At 41.0% G+C, this 18,068-nt stretch overlaps 3 protein-coding genes across 6 annotated transcripts; 1 reads left to right on the top strand and 2 right to left on the bottom strand.

Annotated features, from left to right (window-relative positions):
* Positions 1-44: 44 nt before the first annotated feature.
* Positions 45-8,494, top strand: atxn7l3a (ataxin 7 like 3a). 2 transcript variants are annotated; one of them, XM_080448013.1, is made up of 13 exons: positions 45-236; positions 1,742-1,836; positions 1,985-2,117; positions 2,541-2,712; positions 2,797-2,891; positions 2,986-3,008; positions 3,249-3,294; positions 4,186-4,214; positions 4,311-4,379; positions 4,518-4,561; positions 5,066-5,137; positions 5,896-6,032; positions 6,141-8,494. In XM_080448013.1, the coding sequence occupies exons 2-13, from the start codon at positions 1,786-1,788 to the stop codon at positions 6,338-6,340; spliced, it is 1,071 nt and encodes a 356-aa protein (XP_080304139.1). In that variant the 5' UTR covers positions 45-236; positions 1,742-1,785; the 3' UTR covers positions 6,341-8,494. The 2 variants fall into 2 exon arrangements, with proteins under 2 accessions (XP_080304139.1, XP_080304140.1); XM_080448014.1 differs by having other exon boundaries at positions 45-240.
* Positions 8,495-8,662: 168 nt separating this feature from the next.
* Positions 8,663-11,688, bottom strand: tmub2 (transmembrane and ubiquitin-like domain containing 2). The gene is made up of 3 exons (XM_080448015.1): positions 11,570-11,688; positions 10,110-10,756; positions 8,663-10,019 (listed from the first exon to the last, which is right to left on the bottom strand). The coding sequence occupies exons 2-3, from the start codon at positions 10,739-10,741 to the stop codon at positions 9,626-9,628; spliced, it is 1,026 nt and encodes a 341-aa protein (XP_080304141.1). The 5' UTR covers positions 10,742-10,756; positions 11,570-11,688; the 3' UTR covers positions 8,663-9,625.
* A 1,661-nt stretch (positions 11,689-13,349) lies between these two features.
* Positions 13,350-17,767, bottom strand: asb16 (ankyrin repeat and SOCS box containing 16). Of its 3 annotated transcripts, none has more exons than XM_080446965.1 (7): positions 17,621-17,767; positions 17,002-17,436; positions 16,028-16,295; positions 15,446-15,854; positions 15,229-15,312; positions 14,759-14,869; positions 13,350-13,835 (listed from the first exon to the last, which is right to left on the bottom strand). In XM_080446965.1, exons 2-7 carry the CDS (start codon positions 17,390-17,392, stop codon positions 13,650-13,652), a joined length of 1,449 nt encoding a protein of 482 aa, XP_080303091.1. In that variant the 5' UTR covers positions 17,393-17,436; positions 17,621-17,767; the 3' UTR covers positions 13,350-13,649. The 3 variants fall into 3 exon arrangements, with proteins under 3 accessions (XP_080303091.1, XP_080303089.1, XP_080303090.1); XM_080446963.1 differs by having other exon boundaries at positions 17,002-17,414; XM_080446964.1 differs by having other exon boundaries at positions 17,002-17,411.
* Positions 17,768-18,068: the final 301 nt, after the last annotated feature.

Genomic DNA, 18,068 nt, shown 5'->3' with positions numbered 1-18,068 from the left:
AAGAAATCTGCGTTCATTTATTGATGTCTGTCTGAGCAGAACGAAACTTGGCGTCTGTGTGGCCTTCAGACCCGGCTTAGCTCGCTCGCGATCTACATCAATAATACCGATCAATCTTTCTAAGTTATTATTCAAAAGAAGATATATTAGTATGGATATTGTACGCTCACGTCGCATTGGTTGACTGTGTGCTTACAGTGGTGATGACACCTCCCCTCAGAAGTGCTTGAGTCGGGGTGAGTTTTCAGTGACAGTGTCGTAAGGAGGAAGCTGTCAGTCATTTGTGTCAAATAACGAACATTAACGACAGTGGGTCACATTATCACCGCACCGATCTGTTCTCGCATTGTGACACCAGGAGGCCTATAAAATAATTGGCAGGGTACGATCCTTACTCGATCATAACAATATAATGAACTCGTAACGTCGTTGTATGTGGACCGACCAAGCTACAACATTGGTAGCCATGGATCGTCGTCTGTCACGACCGTCATGGATGAAGTTTAACCTGGTGTTTGCACTTTCTCCATTTACAACCCGTACATCTACATACACATTCAGATTTTTTTTTAAAAGTGCTTACCCCATGGCCACGGATGTTATAATTCTGTTCGGATCCCTAGAAGTACCTGTATGTTCCGCAATGTTCAATAAAAAGCATTTTAATCCGATCGGTGGTCATTTTTTTTCTCATAATTTAAATCAGAGTGCAGTACACCTCCCAACCGATAGGGTCGCGTAGTTGAAGTTTAAGGTGGAAATACGGAGAAAATGGGCACCGATCGGATTAAAATGCTTTTTATTGAACAATACGGAAGATACGGGTACTCCTGATGGCCCGAACAGAATTTTAGCATCCGTGGCCATGGGCCACTTTATATTTGAAATCTGAACGTTAATGTAGATGTACGGCCAGGCCCAGGGATAAATGGAGAACGTGCTAACACCAGGTTCATCCATGACTGTCATGATATAGACCCCTTAACAGACGACGTCACACTGATAAGAACCAGTATGCGCGCGCAGACCGGCACCAAATGAAACCCATTCTGTCATGTCTCGCTAGGACGCGCCTCACTAGCCAACACACAAGAGGAGGTTGAATGAACTGAAACCAGCGCACCCCAAAACAATATGTTGGAAATTGATTGCATGAAACAATCACCTGTGCGTCCAGTCTCAATGTTGGTAAACAAATAAGTGGTCTATGGTTTCAGGGCTACAGCATTGGGTGAATAATTGGTTTTATTAATTTCTTAAACAAAGCTACTTATTGTATTAATTAGAATGTTAATCAAGCTGTGTGCATCACGCTTTAATGTAACGTCACATTACCTGACGTAGCCGTAACGACAAAGCCTATCACTGTTTTATTAAAGGGAACTGGTTGTTAAGACATCACTTTCATGCAGCAGCAGTTTGAGTTTCGAAGTAAAAAAACGAGTTAAAAACGTAGCCCCTTTTGGAACCCTGCATAGAATACCTTTTTTGTAAATAGGCTACAAAAAAGATAATACAAGTAAATGAGTGAAAATATAAATTTAAACCTTATATTTAAATGTAATTTAAATAATTGCACTGTGTGTGTGTGTGTGTGTGTGTGTGTGTGTGTGTGTGTGTGTGTGTGTGTGTGTGTGTGTGTGTGTGTGTGTGTGTGTGTGTGTGTGTGTTAGCAGCCACAGTTGCCTGTACCTACCTACCATAGAGTACCTACACTCATTCAATGTCCATTAATCCCCAGGCCAAAATTGCTTTGCAACCAAGACGTTCCATTCCGTTTCTCAAATGAAAATGGAAGATCTGTCCCTGTCAGGCCTGGACAACACCAAGCTAGAGGTAACTACTGAACACGTGACCTGCACAACATTTGCTACATGATTTCCTCATACTTGATTTCTACAGGTTTTGCTATAGGCTATTTAGGTCCAGAAGTTGCATTTGTATAGCACTACTGTACTACTGTACTACTACGCTCACATTGCAGGCCTTGGTCCATGACATCTACTCGGACCTGGTGGAGGATGCCTGTTTGGGCCTGTGTTTTGAGGTGCATCGTGCTGTGAAACAGGGCTACTTCTTCCTGGATGACACGGATCAAGAGAGCATGAAGGAATTCGGTTTGTTGCTTGGGCTTCCTATTGGTCTCGTTCCGTATAGGGGTGTCATGATCATGACATTTTAGTTGACCATTAATTGTCATACAATTAATTGCCATTATTCCGATTCATGATTTGTATTTTTGGCATTGAACTTTTTAAACATATAAACTTACTTTGAAAAAAGAAAAAATATATATAATAAAACAAAATATATATATATAATAAAACAAAATAGGCAATCTATAAGTTCTGTTTTTTCCGCTATTTTTGAACATTTTTGAAATTTATTACGATTTTTTGACAGATTCATTTATACAGATTAATGGAAACTATTCTGACGATTATGCAAAAATAATCAGATGATTATGTAATAATTGTGACAGGCCTATTTCCCCATTTGACAAACGTGTTTTTGCTTATGTTCTCTCATCCGTTTCATAGAAATTGTAGATCAGCCAGGAGTGGACGTATTCGGGCAAGTGTATAACCAGTGGAAAAATAAGGAGTGTGAATGTCCCAATTGCAAACGATTCATCGCAGCTTCTCGCTTTGCCCCACACTTAGAGAAATGCCTGGGCATGGGACGCAATAGCAGTCGCATTGCCAACCGAAGGTCAGTTAAAACTGATCATCATAATCATGTGCCAAAAAGATGACTGTGAACATTTGGACAGATTTGATTCCCTCTGCCAAACAGACTAGCAAACAACAACATGGGCAAATCAGAGAGTGATCAGGAAGACAATGATGACCTTAAAGACAATGACTGGTCATATGGAGCAGAGAAAAAAGGTGAACAATAGTGTGACTAATCAGAATCTCTTCTGTAACAATAAAACAAAAGTTTTGTCGTTCTTTCATTATCCGCTTTAATTCTCTGTTACAGCCAAGAAGAGAAAGCCAGATAAGGTATTTTGGGAACTTGATTAGTCTTGCTTATTTGCGTAGATTTTCTGCTTTGCTTAAAAAACAACAGCATATCCATTGGCTGTTTCTCATACTTGCATGATGATGGCCAGTATGCATTATATTCTATATGGCTGTTACCATATTTGAACTCTTCTGTATTATACATATTTTTTAGCTTCCAGATGTACGGTACATAGTCAAACAGAAATTAATTGAATGTGAATGTTATATTTTATGCAGAATCAAAATTCACCTAGAAGATCCAAATCTTTAAAACCAAAAAATGGTGAGTATATTTTGAATACTCTTACTGAGAGAAAAATATCCAGATTGTATGTTTTCTCAAAGATTGTATTGTTCTTTGAAGCAAAACACCTATTAGATTGAGTAACGAGGAAGATCAGACATGGCAGTAGTGTGTCATGCTACATAAGTCGTATTACTGGTTTATTTTAACTTATTTTCATGTTATTGCTGCTTGGCCATTTGGAGTGCATGGCCGTTTTGGAGCCTGTGAGCCTTTGTTCTCTGTTCAGCAGCACTGGGGCCCATGCATCATGTTGCTCTGTTCAGCAGTACTGGGGCCCATGCATCATGTTGCTCTGTTCAGCTCTGTGTGTGTGTGTGTGTGTGTGTGTGTGTGTGTGTGTGTGTGTGTGTGTGTGTGTGTGTGTGTGTGTGTGTGTGTGTGTGTGTGTGTGTGTGAAAAAAGTGGTGCAAAATGGAGGGACAATACAATTTATGGATATTTAATCCATAACGTATTATATATAACTTTAGTTAGTGTACGGTAGTTTGTTAGTGTTTCTATGCCAAAGTGCCAATTGTGAATAGCCATCATTTACTTAATTCTGCAGTTTTTTAATAATCTCACATTCTTGCCTTCTTGGTGTGTTTGTCCAGAGCTTCAATAAATCAAATCATCTGCTAATCTCCAGCAGTGCTCAGCTGCTTGATTGTCATTTACTGTGACTGAGGTGTTAGGATGTCCTCCACTTGAAGCCTTACTGTACCTAATTCAAATGAATAGTGCTGCTGACCTCAACAAGATAATTACCAATATTGCAGAATTAAAATACATTTCATTGCTATGGAAAATATCACATTTACTCCAGGCAATGTTGTTTTTAAATGTGCGGTTTTATGAAGGTCTAGTGGTCTGCTTTTTCGTTTTCAGGTGAGCTCAGTAACACAGATGTATTCAAGGTAACACTTCATTTTACATACACATAAGTTCCTCTCTCCTCCTAAATGTATGGCAGAATTATGAAGTGTTCTCATTATGTGTGCCCTTCACTTCAGTATAACTACAACCCTGGCATCAGTTATGAAACATTAGGCCCAGATGAACTGAGGTCCCTCTTGACAACGGTGAGCAAGTCACATGCTTTGTTTAATCTCAAATATCCATCTCAGGATCCACTTGTTTCTCAGGATGTGCAGTTATTGCCACTTTATTCTGGAGCTATGTAATGTCACTAACAACTAAACTAATTATTATGTCCTCAGCAATGTGGGGTAATCTCTGAGCATACCAAGAAGATGTGCACCAGGTAATGTTGCCATGCAAAACATACCCCTTTTTATTAAGGACATCTACAGCAGGGGGTAAAGGTACACAAGGAAAAAAAAACAATAAGGCCAATTAACCCGAGCATAACGTTATGCTGCAATGGAGTTATACACACATATTATGCACTGTAATGAGCCTCCCCAGTTGTAGATCAGTGGTCCAGTATTTGAGGACCAGTAATCTACAGTATTTTTGATGTGACCAGTTTAGCCTTTATATTCTCGCAAGTTTATTTTAAATGTCTGTAAACCGAAACTCATGGTTGCATGTTTATGTGGAATGGATCATGTATGGTTGGTCTAACTTTCTATCCATTTACTTTTTCTTTTCAATTAAGTGTACAGTGAAATCATTTGGAGTAAATAAATATGTGATAAACAGTAAAATGAGCAAGTATCAGGTTGTGTTTAGATCTCCTGAGAAACTAGCAATAGTCTGTTATTTTCTTTTTGAACAATGGACATGCCATATTGTGTCCTGCTAGGTCTCAGCGGTGCCCCCAGCACACTGACGAACAGAGGAGAGGTGTCAGGGTGTTCCTCCTGGGGCCATTTGTGTGAGTGTGCCCCCTTCCCCAATCCCTGAATGTATCCCAGATTGGACAAAATGTACAATGTAGTGTAGACATTGTACTTGAAAATAATACATTTCTAGAATGTAGACCTTGGTTTCTGGTCCATGCTCTTCCCCTTATGGTGCTGGTGTTGCTTGGCCTAGACTGCTGTGTCCTGTGTACAGTCTGTATTGAATTGTTGCAGAGATGGATAGGGCAATGGTAGCCTGGTAGACCATCCTGGTCGCGGAATTCACATTTCATTTGATTTCAGCAGAATCAAATAAAATGTGAATTCCGCAACCGGGATGGTCTACCAGGCTAGGGTAATGGTGCAAGTGGCGGTGATGTGAATACTGTGGTTTTCAGTATGGGGTCTGGAGACGCCCAGGGGTCCTTGAGGGGGTTCCAGGGGGTCCTCTGCTAAATAATTGATAGTTATTAACCTAATGGACCCTTACAGGTTACAGGTCAGAGTTAAATTAACACTGGGGATTTTACAGTGTAGATTGGGGTCCCAGAGATAAAAAAAATCATATCAAATGGGGGGCCTGTTGCCTAATGCATATCAAACTGGGTCAAAAAGGTTGAGAATCACTTATCTAATACAAGGGTTCATTGGTTGTTCAGTACCATTGCTAATCAGAGACAGTCTTTTGAGATTTATTGTGTAATCTCTGAATCTCATCTGTTGAGTTTTGTTGCGGTTAGTTTTGTTGCGGTTGGGTTGTCTTGACACGACTGTGTGTTTTGTCTGTTAGGCCATCAGTGCCTGCTGCAGATGCAGTGGTGGAGAGTGAGAGCTTTGACATTCCAGACGGACAGGCCCTGGTGAGCCGTCTACAGTGGGATGTATCCCTGGATATCTCTCCCTCTGATTCAGCCTCATCTAAAGCCAGTAAGGGACCAACGACAAGCAGTACAAACCCAGTCTATTTTTACTTTGCCTATTAGTCAGATATGGATGTTCTGGATACCTTCTCTTTTGTTTGTGTCCCTTTCCCAGGCAACAACCATTCAGATTCTCGAAAGCCAAAGAAAAAGAAGAAGGCATCTCTAAACTACGGTGGAGTAGCAGGGGGTAGTGGGTGTCTCGCTGGAGGGGGCAGCAGCACTTCTCAGAGTGATATCAGCTTGTCCAACAGAAAAAAGAGGCCCAAACTCTCAGCACCACCTATTCCCAGTATCTATGATAACCTAAACTAGCACAACTCCTCTAGTCCAACCACCCACCTCTATTGTATTTCACCCCTTCTTAGGAGTTTTAGGTCCATGTAAAGAAGACTGGGTGAAGCCTCACTCATTAATCATGTCCATATTAGCAAACACTTCTCACATAATATAATATGGTAAAAATGTGAACATAATGTTATATGATAGCCCAGTGATGTTATGCGTATGTGAGCTCTCTGTGACTCTGAGGCTTTAGGCTGTGTTGTGTTTAGATCTGATCGGTGTAACAGAGAAAACACCATGTGTTTACCTTTGCCATCGTCAGAAGAGACTGGGCGGACCGTGCTTTCCTCAGCAACACTTGAAAGATATACTAGACTATTCATCAGTGGCTTTTAAATGACAGCATTGTATTGCACAGTTGTGTGATTGTGTGAACGTATCTGTGTGTATGTATGCCTATTTATGTTCAGTGAGGACATTTGATTGGTGTTCATGATGTGTGGGTTTGTCAGTAGTGGTATAGTGGACATGCATAGTTATTTGTATTTTCAGATGACCTTGCATCCGGATGTGCCATTAGTGTGAAAGTATGTGTGCCATTTAAAATATTTGACTTTTTTGTTTACATGGACCTCTATATTTAATGTGTATAATTACCTGTACACAGGTGTATATTTGATTTTGATATTTACTGTATATCATCATGAAACAGTGGGCTTTTTGTATACACATACTTTTAGTATAAAGAATAATGAATCAAGTTAATATAAGTTATAGCGTGTTACGAAACTCTAACCTGGCCCTGCTTTTGCTACAGATTTCACAATGGATCATGCAGTGTCGATTCTAAATAATGTTAGCATGCCTCTGTTTTTCATCTAATAATCCTGAGAGATCAAGCTTCATTTAATACTTAAAGGATAATATAAGGCTAAGCAAAGTCTCTTTCACAATAGTCCGTGGCTTAGGCTTCCGTGGACTAAAGTCTGTTTTTCAGTCATGTCAATAATCACAGCAAATATTCAATGAACATGAGTATTTGCCTTGTTCACTCTTATTTTAAAGCTGCATTGTTATATTTCTGGTAGTCACAAAGCCTGAAATAATATGCGCCGTAGGTGTACGTGTAGTGACAAATGTCACCCCCCGGGCCAATTGTGTTCGTATAGACGCTTGGCAAAGCCGGCTGCACCGTGGTTGATTCGAACCCACAGACTTCGCGATGGTCTGGCCCGCCTCAAAGCTCTTGCCGGGGTGGCAGTGGCTCAGGATGTAGAGTGGAATCGGAAGGTTCCTGGTTCGATCCCCGACTCCCTCTAGGTTAGTGTTGAAGTGTCCTTGAGCAAGACAGTGAACCACAATTGCTCGCAATGAGGAGGTTGGTGCTTTGCATGGTTTCCTCCACCATGTGTGTGAATAGGTGAATGCACATTGTCAAGCACGTTGGATAAGATCCTATATAAATGCACCATTTACCATAGCTTTTGGGCAACCCTCCCTGAGCTGCTCCCACTTCTCCTATTCACTTTTAAAATTCAGCTTAGTGCTCAGCCTCAGTCTGTTACTCTGTTCACTCCCACTCATTTCCACATATCAAAACTCCTGTCTCACTAAGGTTTATGTTGCACAAGATGACTTATATTAGCTTTTTTTTTACACAATATGATTCCCCTTAGTTTGATAAGGGCCACATATCGCACAATGGGGCCTTAACCATCTTATAACCTAAAGACTGAACATATTAACATAAAATGTTTATTTTGTATACATTTATGATGCATAGCATTCAAGGAAAAATAGATTGAAATTTATGTTTTCTGTATTGTTTCAAAGTGGAATCTTCCTAAACAAAAATAAGTTGAAATGGATGTGGTTCTCCATGTTTTCCATTTTGCAATTAGTGTGTTTTTTGGAAAATGTCTTTTGGAAAATGTCTGTTAAGGCCTTCGGATTCATGTAACGTCCCCCACCCAGCAGTAGTTTTTTTGTTTTTTCACCTTTGTGGACAGTGACAAGAATGGCCAATTTTATTGTAAGTGCTGTACTATACAATCTTTCACAATGAATGCAATGACAGGATGTGATGTTCTGACTTTTCATGCACATGTACAAGTCTATAACAGTTATTTCTTCTTTACCTAACATGCATACTGGTGCTTGTTGGAATAAATGGACAAAAAACTCGATTGGTAGGATATCTGTGGATCAATTTAAATGTACTGTAATTATCCTTAAGATATGTCTGCCAATGTGAGGTGGTGTCATGTCTAGTTTGAGTTTCCCTTCCTGTATATTAGGCTACTCGGTAAAATGTCTAACACCCTTGCGCCAAGTCATCACAAAACAAGAATATGGTTTTAATTGCTTTAATCTTATTCAGCACTGAAGCCAGACCAGTCCAACGTACATAAGAGTAAAAAGGGCTCCCAGTGACAGTTTTCTAATGTGTCACTGCCCCCTCAAACCTTCAAGTGCCAGATGCAGATTCACCTGATTGGTTATATTTCCTTATTTTATTTTTTTTACAGTAAATACACCATATTTACATTAAAACGTGTTTTTAGGTCTAGCGATACTGATTATTCATTAAATTAGCCTATTTCTAAATATCAGCATGGAGTAATTAAGCAACAAAAATCCATAGAAAATTCCAGCTTTGCAATAAAGGCTGCTGTTACAGTCCTTTATTGATTTCCGAGAGCTTGTCATTCAAAGAATAAGAAATGGAAACATAGGCTACCCAGCACAAACAGTGAGTGGTTCCAAATATTCAAGATTCAAGTCTTAAATTGAGTGAATTTTCCTGTCAAACACCTCACATACTGTATTTCAGAAAGAAAATAAATCTATCAAAGTTAAGAAAAGTGAATGAAATAAAATGTGTCTGTGACACAAATGCATGACCCTCGTCCCCAGCAACACTCAAAGAGCATATCACATCAATTAGATTGTTAGAACATACTGAAATGAGTGAGACATGAACCACCGGTGTCATTCTCAAGATGAGGAAAATAACAGCTCAGTTTAGTCTGAGCTTCATACAAAACACGCATACAATGCAGATCGTTCGCCGCTTCATTTACACTGTACAATCTCTCACACCGCTTCCTCTTGGTGCATGCACAGACTGCACAAACATACTGCAGGATTCCAGTTGCCTAAGTGGCATTTGCACCAAGGCCCCTTTTGATTAGTTTGTCTCTCTCTCCTGGTGCAACCTGACACTGCTATTTTTACTCGGCCTCGCGAGAATGCCAACATTCAATTTGAGTTAAAGGCTTCCTTCCATTGTGATGCATCTGATGTTATTCCCACTCAACGACTGTGCATCCCAAAGATCAGGAAGCTGAAGAACACAGTGACTCCCACAAGGGAGATGGTCGCAGGGGCAGTGAAGAACTGCCTGTAGTTAATACGGAAGTACCACACTACAGCCAATATCACCACAAAAACAGGCACCACCAGGCTACTGGTGCTAAGAGCTAGACCTGCAGCCCTGATTCCTCCAGAGACCCCAGACCCGACTCCCGAGCCTGCCCCGGATCGAGCATCTTCTTCTGGACTGGCTTCACACAAGGCTTGGGAAATGTGGCAATGGATCACACTGTTGTGCATGATATTTAGGGACAACAGAGTCCTTTTGGGATCCTGTAGCAATTGCCCTCTGTAGATCAACTTTATCTGACTTTCTCGACCTGAAAAGTATGTGCTGGGGGGGGAGAAAGAGAGGCATCAAAATAAACACATGGGCTACAATATATTACAGTAAAATATGCAGATTTGTGTTTACTCCACTAACCTTTTCAGCAGACCCACTGTGTCCTGTGGCTTCAAAAAAGCGAGCTCTTCTGTGTCATTTAGGAACTTCAAACGGACAGTGATGGTAGTGGTACTAGTTGCAGAACTGGGGGACAACACTGGCATAAACTTTGGGATCTTTTTGTCTTCATCATCCAGCTCATCCTCATCACCATCATCATTTAGCTCTTCTCCACCTTCTTCATCTTCCTCGTCATTGTCGTCGTCGTCATCATCATCGGGATGGTATCTACCAGTATGCGGTTGTTTGCCCTGTATGTTCAGCAGCAAGTCTGTTTCTGTCTCCCCACTCCCTTCACTTTCCCCTCTCTCAGTAACCGGTTCCCCTTCTTCTGGCTTGTTTTCCTGAGATGGTGTTGGTGTCTGTTGTTCAGGTGTGTCTGAGCTTGGAGGCCCTCCACTATAGTTACTGTGGCCTCCCAGTCCATTAAGTCCAATGAGAGAGGCATGGGCCCCGACAGTGAGGATGGTGCCCAGGATATGGTCTCCCCTATCGGCAACATGCGTAGAGAGCCAAGCCAAAACCAGGGCCAAGACCAGGAGCAAGACACCACCTAATGCCATCACCTCATCTCCCATCCCGTCCAACATGGTCAGTGCACACACCGCCATATCGATCTTATTATCCTGAAACGGGAAGGACCGTGATTAAAAACTATGTATTTTCTCTCTCATTTCAAGGTAGATATAGCATACATTCATCACAATAGTGTGTCTAATTACAGTTAAGAGAACAACAATTTTAGTGACGGGCCTGTATAAATGTGCCTTTGCTGCCTTACTAGCCTTAGATCATTGGTTCTCAAACACTTTCATGTCAAGGACCCCCAAATTAATGTGTATTTGACCGCGGACCCCCCATCTGATTATATTTTGTGCTAAGGACCCCCATACAATATGTGGCGTTAATAATGTCAAAAAATATTAGAACATTTGAGATTGTCAAGATTTTTTGGAAACAGCTGATGCATATATGGCCCTGGGGGTCCCCGGGCCCCACTTTGAGTACCCCTGCATTAGACCACGGACCACCATGACTCTGAGAGTGTACCAATGTAACCAAAAGGGTCCATTTGGTTACATTGGTACACTCTCAGAGTTACAGCCACACAAGGGTCCAATTTGGTTCCTAACTATCAATCATTTTGCTGGGGACCGCCTTAAGGACCCCTGGGGGTCCCCGGACGCCACTTTAAGAACCACCACCCCTTAGATCATGGCGAACATAGTTTAAAATGTTGTTGCTCTCCTGGCCATGGCGTTAGCGAGCGCTAGCAAACTAGCCTGCTAACAGAAAAACGACCTTCGCCTGTTTTTACACCAATCCTACGAGCTTACGAAATGTAATGGTAGCGTAATTTTCCGAAGCGCTGCTTCGGATGCAAGTCTTCTCATTTGAGCGTTTGTAAGTTGAAATCATGTAAACGTGCATCGCCTTACCAACTGTGTAATCAAATCATGTTTGGAGATCCAGCACACACAATGCTAGTTTAGCAACAGCCCGTGAAAACCACCACATAAACACAGTCGACGGCGTGACGTCAGCACCGGTGTGTTTGCGCGACAGAGGGAGTGTTGCCAGATTCTGCGAGAGAAACAGGCAACCTGGTCTAGGAAAACAAGCCCAAAAGAAGCAACATGAGCACTCTAATGTTGGCTATTTGAAAATAGCCGATCTACAAGCTCACAACGGGACACTTCGTGACGTGTTGTGAGCTTGCAGATCTGCTAATTTCCCAAAAATCTTGAAAGAAAAGTAAAACCTTATTAATATATATATTTATTTAAAAAACACAGTGGTCCGTGGACAAATTCATATTAATTTGGGGTACCGTGACATGAAAATGTTGAACCAAATGAGAACCACTGGGTTTAAACAACATTAGAAAGCAAGCCCAAAATAAGCTGCTACACTTTAGAAACAAGCCCCAAAAAAGGTAGTACTACACTTTAGAACCATGAAAAAAAAAAGCTACTACACTTTAGAAACAAGCCCCCAAAAAGCTACTACACTTTAGAAACAAGACTAAAAAAAGCTACTACACTTTAGAAACAAGCCCAAATAAGCAACCACACTTTAGAAACAATGCCCCCAAAAACGCAACCCACAACAACTAACAATATTTACAAGCAACTTTACAGACAAATAAGCCCAAAGTGGCTTATAATAAGCGGACATGGCAACATTGGACAGAGGGAGCGCTTGTTTTGGGGGAGTTGAGGAGCTGCTGACGCGTCGAGTAAACAGCATAATACAAAACACATTGATAAAAATGTTGATTTTCTAATCAGCATTTCGAAGCTGCTCTGGGGGACAGCAACTTGTCTGTGTACTTAGACAAGGCAGTATTTGAACTGACTGAGGCAGTGGTGTAAAGTAACTAAGAACATTTACTATAAGTACTGTACTTAACTACAGTTTTGAGGTATGTTTTACTTTACTGGAGTATTTCCAATTTTCAGTACTTTTACCTCTACTCCACTACCTCAGAGGAAAATATTGTACATTTACTCCACTACAATTATATGAAAACTTTAGTTACTAGTTACTTTTGATTATTATTACAAAACTCAAATAGCCCAAGTTTAAATAGGGCTGAAGTGGTTAATGCATGTTTTGTAATAATAATCAAAATCTACAAAGTACCTTGTAACTCAAGGTTTCAAATAATTGTAGTGGAGTGAAAAGTACAATATTTGCCTCTGAGATGTAGTGGAGTAGAAGTACAAGTATTGAAAAATGGAAATACTCCAGTAAAGTAAAAGTACCTAAAATTGTGCATAAGTACAGTACTTGAAAAATGTACTTTCCACCAGTGCTGACAGGTCATGGCCAGCCAGCCAGTATCAGTGGTTGACACCAGACAAGAATAGCACAGCACAGTGTGAGTAGTTTAGATAACAGCTAGCTAGAGGATCAACTTGAAGAACAGGACATAATGACATCACTCAGAGATGTACACAGTTCTTCTGGATTAAGTCTGCTCCCGCGTGAACCAGCCATAAAAACTGCAATTTAGTGATACGTTTTAAGATGACTTTCCGTAGTAAATTATTATTATTTACTATTATTTATTATTATTTATTTATTTACTTTGATTATTAGCAATAATAATAATAATAATACTAATAATAAAAATAATATTATTATTACAATTAATTTATATAATTATTTCTGGCCACAACTACTACAGTTCTGGTGCAGGCCCATCAGGTGTGACTTTCTGACTAAATTCTTCACTATTAATCACACAGTATCAACAAATCCTTAACCTTGATGAAGGCAGAATGGACTGCTGAAACGTCTTATACTGCATGTCGTTTAAAATCACACAAATTACATGTTTTGGGCCGTTTCAAGCAGAAATCGTATTTATTGGCATACTTTTTTCTTTTTTCAAGAGGCAGAAATATTTGGATGAAACATTTGCTTAAGATCTAGCAACAGGAAATACGTACTTATGACAATGGAGCATATTGGTAGAAAATTTCAGTACTGTGAACAGTCCACAGGCTGTATTCATTGGAATGTCCCATCATTAAAAAGGAGTAAATATGCCCTCAGAGAAGTCGGAATTTCCAAACTGTTGATTGTTACATCGCATCGGGCCCCTAAGTGTTGCCGTATGGCCCAACGACACTGGTGCTGCAGAGACCGTGGTTGACCACTCATCTTACAAACCAGGTCAAAGAAGGACTGGTGTTCCTGAGGTTGAGAGAGAAAGCAAGGGTGGTGAAGAGAGATAAAACAACACAGTATAACTGTAAGTGTCAATTTACTTATGGACACATTTGTACACAGGGGCGGACTTACCGTTGGGCTAGGGTGGGCTGCAGCCCACGGCCCTCCAACTGGGGGGGCCTCTGATTTTTTGGTAAAATTTTTTTTTTTGGGCGGTGAAACCGCCCCTATATGTGAGGTTTGGATATTTGCACCCCCCAATCCTGCGCTGTGATTGGTCACCAGTGTACCCCCTAACCCTGCACCGTGATTGGCCAATCACAGTCTATTCAGGACTGTGATTGGCAAGTGAAACTTAGTTTTTTTTGAGTGAATCACACATTGTGGGTGGATTGGTTGACTTCATTCAGTATTGTGATTAGCTAGCACCGCCCACTTCACACTGGGTGTGATTTTTAATTAATATATATATATATATATATATATATATATATATATATATATATATATATATATATTTTTTTTTTTTATGATCAAATAGTTTTTTTCTAACCCTAAAACCGAAATAAAGAAACCAAAAACGGGAAAAAAAACTAACCCAATCCGCCCAAAACCGCGAAAAATTTCAGGGGGGGGTCCGCATGCATTGGAGGTGGGGGTCTGCATGCATTGTCCGCATGCATTTCGGGGGGGGGGGGGTCCGCATGTGTCCCGCGAATGGGGGCCTCGAAAATTACTCTAGCCCATGGGCCTCAACTCCTATAAATCCGCCACTGTTTGTACACTCCCTCTGAGTCACAGACCTGTAAGGGTCCATTTGGACACTCCAGACAATCAGAATTACAAATGGATAAATGAACACTGCAAATTTTACTGTGAAGATATTAAAGCTAGACTGTAGTGAAATGGAGGGGGAGAGGAGAGGTGATTAACATCATGAAGCTCACCACACAGATCTCAGCTGATAGAGATTCCATCCATTCACAGGCAGGGACAACAGGATATGAGTTCAGCATGACTTCCACAGTGGCAGGGGAGAGCACACAGTTTTTCAGCATCTTTACAGGGGGACGATACAATGGCTGCTTTAATCCAAACATTCAAGAATCAAGAGTGTTTTATTTGTCACTCATACTACAGGTACAAGCAGTGAATTATGGGGTGGCAAGTGGCATGTTCTGAAAGACTGCTAACAATACAATATAAAACAAGATAATAATAATGATAATACTTGATAAAAGGTAAAAACACTTTTAGCAGCAATGGGAAGTGTGCAGATTGGGGCGGGGGATTAGTATCTGGATTATAGCATGTGCAGTAGGTATACAAAGTACATCTGCATTGATACAAATATTTTCCAGTAATCACTTTGTTCTAGTAATCATCTTACATGAAACATGACATGAGTTGGCTTTACCTTGGGTGAAGCTGGCTTAGCTCCATGGTTAAGGAGTGAACGTGCTATTGCCTCAGGTTGCTGGCCTGGGTAATCCTCAATAACCTTTATGGGAACAAGAAAAAAAAAGTTTTCTGCTACCCGTTAATGTTATCTGGGAAATCTTTGAGATGCTTGTTAGCTGTTCTTTGACCCTGCTCATGCCCTAAATGCATTCCACACCACGGTCACTTTGCACCTGCAATAGACAATCCATGGGTGTGTAACCTGCACAGTTGGCTACATCTGCCCTGGCTCCATGTTGAAGGAGGAGCTTTGCAATACGAGGACTGCAGTTTGCACAGGCATTGTGCAGGGGGGTATGCAGCTTCCTTCCTGCAGTACAGGGGTCTGCGCCTGCATCCAGCAGTACTTGGACCACGCGGAGATACCGCCCTGCCTCAGCTGGCCTCTCAGCTGCAGAGCAGGCTGCATTTAGAGGGGTCTCTCCTTCTCGATTCTTAGCTAACACGTCTGCGCCATGGGACAGGAAAAGCTCCACATGCTCCTCCAGGCCGAGACGAGTGGCCACATGCAGAGGCGTGACGCTCGACTCTCTTGTCCTCACATTTACATCTGCCCCAGCTTCCAACAGCAGGTTAGCGCACCTGGAAGAAAATACACAACACGTTGACCATGTGAAGTACCAGCACATCAAATACCTGAAAACCATTGGCTTCTCCACTTCCAGCGAATTGTTATTACACGACCTCGTCATCACCTTGCATGTGCAAACATATACCTGGAAATACAAATCATGATTCTGAACTTTATCACTCACTGGAATGACTGGGCTGAGGTGCAGAGGTGAAGGGGGGCACTGCCGTCTTCTGCTAAGAGGTCTGAGTCTGCTCCATGGGAAAGCAGCAGCTGAACACAGACTGTGTGGCCACCTATACAGGCATCATGAAGTGCAGTTTTGCCACCAGGGTCATCATCCACCTCTGCCCCACGAAACAGCAGCTCCTCAACACAACCTGTGTGCCCCCTGCTGGCAGCGAGACGCAAGGCTGATGTTTGCTTTATTTTGGAGCTCAGGGTCCACATGCCTGACAGTGGAGCACAAAAGGGAGGGAGGTTTGAGTATACTGTATACTGTGAGAGTGTATATACAGTACATGGAGGAAAAAGAGACCCAATCAACATTTTCTGTTACATCTAGTATTTAGGATGTATGGCACTTATGTATCATATAAAAACTAAATAAGAGTCCTGTGAAACTAACAATATACAGTATGTATGTATGTATTAGGGCTTTCACCAACTAGTCGACTAGTCGACTAGTATAACCACTAGTCGACTTTGTTGGTACTAGTCGAATAGTTTTTTTTAATTTTTATGCCATAGTAATGGCCCATCTTACTATTATTATTATCCTCCTGACTTTATTTTTATCAAAAGGGGGTCAAAAGTATGCCCAATAAAAGCCTATTATTGGGCAATGGGGATCCTTGGAGACGCTGCTGTGGTGCTAGAAGCGCTTCCCTTAAAACGCCATAAAAATAAGGGCAGGAGGATAATAATAATAGTAATATAGTAGTAGGATGGCATTAAAACAATGCCCCCCCCTAAAAAAAAAGAAAAGAAAAAAAATAATATATTTTTTGGTAAAAAATTTTTTAAATGTAAATTTCGACTAGTCGACTAGTCGACTACTACTTGGTCAAATGAGTCGACTAGTAAAAATCATTAGTTGTGAATGCCCTAGTATGTATGTATGAGTAATGCAGGATCCTATCACGCTTCGTAACTCACCCATTTCAGGGGCCCACACCATCTCCTCATGCACGGTCTCCATCAATGCATTGACCATAGTTGGGTCCTTTAACACGGTATACACTCCCTGCATGTCCCCACACATAAATGTGTTGTGCACAGCCGTGTCTCTGCAACGAACTGGATCTGGAGGAGCCCTAACTACCTGGAGTGGCCTACGAGGAGGCCTGGGTGCTTGGGGCAGAGGGGCCCTGGTCATGGCCCTTCTATGAGCCAACGCCTGCCTCGCATCTTCCCAATCCTGAAACTCCTGCTCCAATCTCATGGATCGTAGCGATGTGGATTTGAAGGCAAAAGTGTCCTTTGACATGACATAAATTGAGGCTCTGGAGCAGTGGTGTTTTGGTCGTTGCACGGGACACCACAGCATGTGGCCAGTATTTTTAGGTCTTCTGGCCAGTAAAAGTCAGTTTGCTTTTTTTTTTTTTAAGAAAAGAAAAGAAAAAACTGTTAAAATGGTAGATGATTGAGACAGAGAGAGAACCCCAGGTTTAGTTTCAGCTAAGTTAGGGTGTATTATGTATTTTACATTCAGAAGGAGCAAAAGAATACTTCAGAAGAGGTATATAATGCAGAATGCAGAATAGCTTTTACTCACCCTAGTGTGAAAATAGTTTTCACAAGGCTGCAGACAATGGACAGGTCAAATATAAACATGAAAATGTTCAAGTTTCATTCTAGAATGACATATTTCTATGGATATGTGCATTAAGAAGACGTCCTTTTAAAAGTGAGGACACAGTCACAAGATTGTTGTCCGGCACTGGTTATTAATAGATGAGAATGCAAACTGATACTCTGTGGCAGTCTTACCTAAAGATGGTAACTAGGTGGCAGTATTATCAAAGAGGTATAGCTCCCTCCCAATCGGCTGTCTTTTTAAAATATTTTCTTTATTACCCTATACCAATGGAATCGAGCATGGAAATTATGTACACATGAGCTACGATATTGCCATAGTCATCTGTTCAAATATAAATAAATATATATACATAAAATATAATTATTTTTTCAAAGTCAAAAGTTAAAAGCAAAACATTGTAGTC

Source organism: Gymnoscopelus braueri (genome assembly GCF_963280865.1).
Source record: "Gymnoscopelus braueri genome assembly, chromosome: 13".
Taxonomy (NCBI): Eukaryota; Metazoa; Chordata; class Actinopteri; order Myctophiformes; family Myctophidae; genus Gymnoscopelus; species Gymnoscopelus braueri.
The sequence above is the reverse complement of the archived record's forward strand: the minus strand, read 5'-3'. Positions and strand labels throughout refer to the sequence as shown.